The sequence below is a fragment of the Sinocyclocheilus grahami genome, unplaced genomic scaffold (genome assembly GCF_001515645.1).
Source record: "Sinocyclocheilus grahami isolate Dianchi unplaced genomic scaffold, SAMN03320097.WGS_v1.1 scaffold353.1, whole genome shotgun sequence".
NCBI lineage: Eukaryota > Metazoa > Chordata > Actinopteri > Cypriniformes > Cyprinidae > Sinocyclocheilus > Sinocyclocheilus grahami.
The window spans coordinates 1154049-1156231 of NW_015505532.1; the positions used below are offsets into that span (position 1 = coordinate 1154049).

The 2183-nt window shown below is 39.0% G+C and overlaps 1 protein-coding gene across 1 annotated transcript in view; it reads left to right on the forward strand.

Annotated features, from left to right (window-relative positions):
* Positions 1-1880, forward strand: part of LOC107548692 (GTPase IMAP family member 7-like) — an 11502-nt gene extending 9622 nt beyond the window's left edge. Inside the window, exons 4-6 of the mRNA XM_016229480.1 lie at positions 594-650; positions 868-949; positions 1720-1880. Of these exons, the coding sequence (XP_016084966.1) occupies positions 594-650; positions 868-949; positions 1720-1880 (300 nt within the window). The remainder of the gene's footprint in view (positions 1-593; positions 651-867; positions 950-1719) is intronic.
* The last annotated feature ends 303 nt before the right edge of the window (positions 1881-2183 follow it).

The following is a 2183-nucleotide window of genomic DNA, read 5'->3' on the forward strand; positions in this document are numbered from 1 at the left end:
TGTGTGTGTGTATGTGTATGTTAGACCAGTTTAAGTGTTTATGTAGTATGTTAGACTAGTTTAAGTGTTTATGTAGTTAATAAAGTCTTACTTGTATCACACTTGACATTGTTCATTGTTTGCTCATAACTGGAGTCCCTAATTATGCAGATTTATGCTACAAGCTCTGAGTTGTACAGTAAGAAAGTTATTTCCCTTATCCAGGAAATTAACGTTCTTAGAATTGACAGACAGTTGACCCTGAGAGGTCAAGTAAATATCTACAGCGGATCTAAATATTTATAATTAATCATAACTAGTTATGATTAATTATTCATATTTCCCCATGAGCTGATTCGCTACACAGATTTACTACTTCTCGAGAAAACAACAGATCAGTTCTGTAAAAGAGTCAGAGAGCTAGATGCTTCCGGTATATTTGTGCCCACTGTAAACAGGAAGTTGTGCTTAATGTGCCTCAGACACAAATAACACAAGTGGCGCAAGAAACAAGATCAAAAATGAGTGAAAACGGTACGTAATTTATTATTTCAAATGACTTTTTTAGTAGTTATGTAATGAGTGTGAATGTTAAACTTTTTTTCTCCCCACAGAGTCATTACTACAAAATGATTACACCGGAGTGTCATTCCATTCAAATTTCTTATTCCGTAAGTAGATTATTAAATATGTCACAGTCATGTTGCCATTGTACAATACAATATTTACAACAATATATGCACTCTGTACAGCACTTTATATGTTTTATTAGGATGTTCTACAATCAAACACATAGTATGCACATGCAGTGTTTCAAAGAACAGAAAAAAACTAAAAGAGTCAGAGAGCTAGATGCTTCTATTGGTATTTGCACCTACTGTAAAACAGGGAGTTATGCTTAATGTGTCTCGGACACAAATAACACAAGTGGCTGCTGCAGCTCGGCAGAGGCCACAGATCAGGAAACCAAGTAATGATGCCTGTTACTACTGTGGCAAAACGGGACTTTTATTGTGGCCCAATTACTAATCAAATTGTCCATTCTATGTCAAATTTCTGGGACTGATATTGAATGCCCTGTCACTCCACCTTTAGAAGTTATGGTTCCAGGACGAAATCCCTGAATCTCCCTTGACGCGACATTATGCACAAACTAGAGATGGAAATTATTTTTAATGAACGTAGTGTTTGCCTCTCCCTCTTCTCAGACATACAATTGTCTGTAGAGCCACTTCCTAATCTTAAAGAAAGTGTAGAGCTGGGAGTTACATCCAGTGCAACAAAGTCAAATTAGTGTTCAAACCCTGATCTATCCAAAGTTGATCCATCTTTGTGGTAAACATTTAAAGATGATACTGGTTTAGTGGATGTGGAACCATATAAAGCAAAATTGAAGACCAATTCAGCAGTTTATGTCAAGCAGTATCCACTTTCACCAGAAAAGGAAGCTGGTATTCAGCCAGTCATTGACAATTTTTTTAAATGTTTTCGTCCTCATATCAACTCCATCGCCTTATAACATAGCAATTAATCTTGTGAGGAAAGCCGACGGCACTAGTTGGAGGCTTACTCAAGATTTGCACGAGATCATTTCGTTAATTGTACCTCTAGCACCTGTGGTGCCTGATGTACCAACTATTATGCATTCAGTTCCATGCATCACAAATTTTCCACGGTAATCGGCCTGTGTGCTGCATTCTTCTCCATTCCTGTAAAAATTTTTCGCATTTTGTTTTAAAGGCCTTGCAAGATCGGGATTTAAGGCCTCCAAGGAGAAATTACAGTGGCTCCAGAAGAAGGTCCACTACTTGGGTCACGTGATCTCTCAGGGACAGAAATACATCTCTGCTGACAGAATTCAGCTTGTTAGAAATCTGAAACTGTACACAACAAGCAGCTGAGACTGCTCATTGATCACAAAGCCCCTCTCTCTCTACTGTTCTGAACTGGACTGATGAGGCTATGATGCATTTCAACAGACTGAAACAAGCCATCACAACGGCCCCTGTACTGGGCCTACCGCAGTATAATAAGCCGTTCCATTTGCACGTGAGAGAGACGGCCAGGGTTGCTATGGGGGTCCTGGTGCAAGAGCATTGTGCAAATTATAGGTCAGTTGCCTTTTTGTCTTAGCAACTAGATACAATTGTTCAGGGCATGCCATAATGTTTAAGAGCTGTGGCAGTGGCAGCGGTAATTGTACA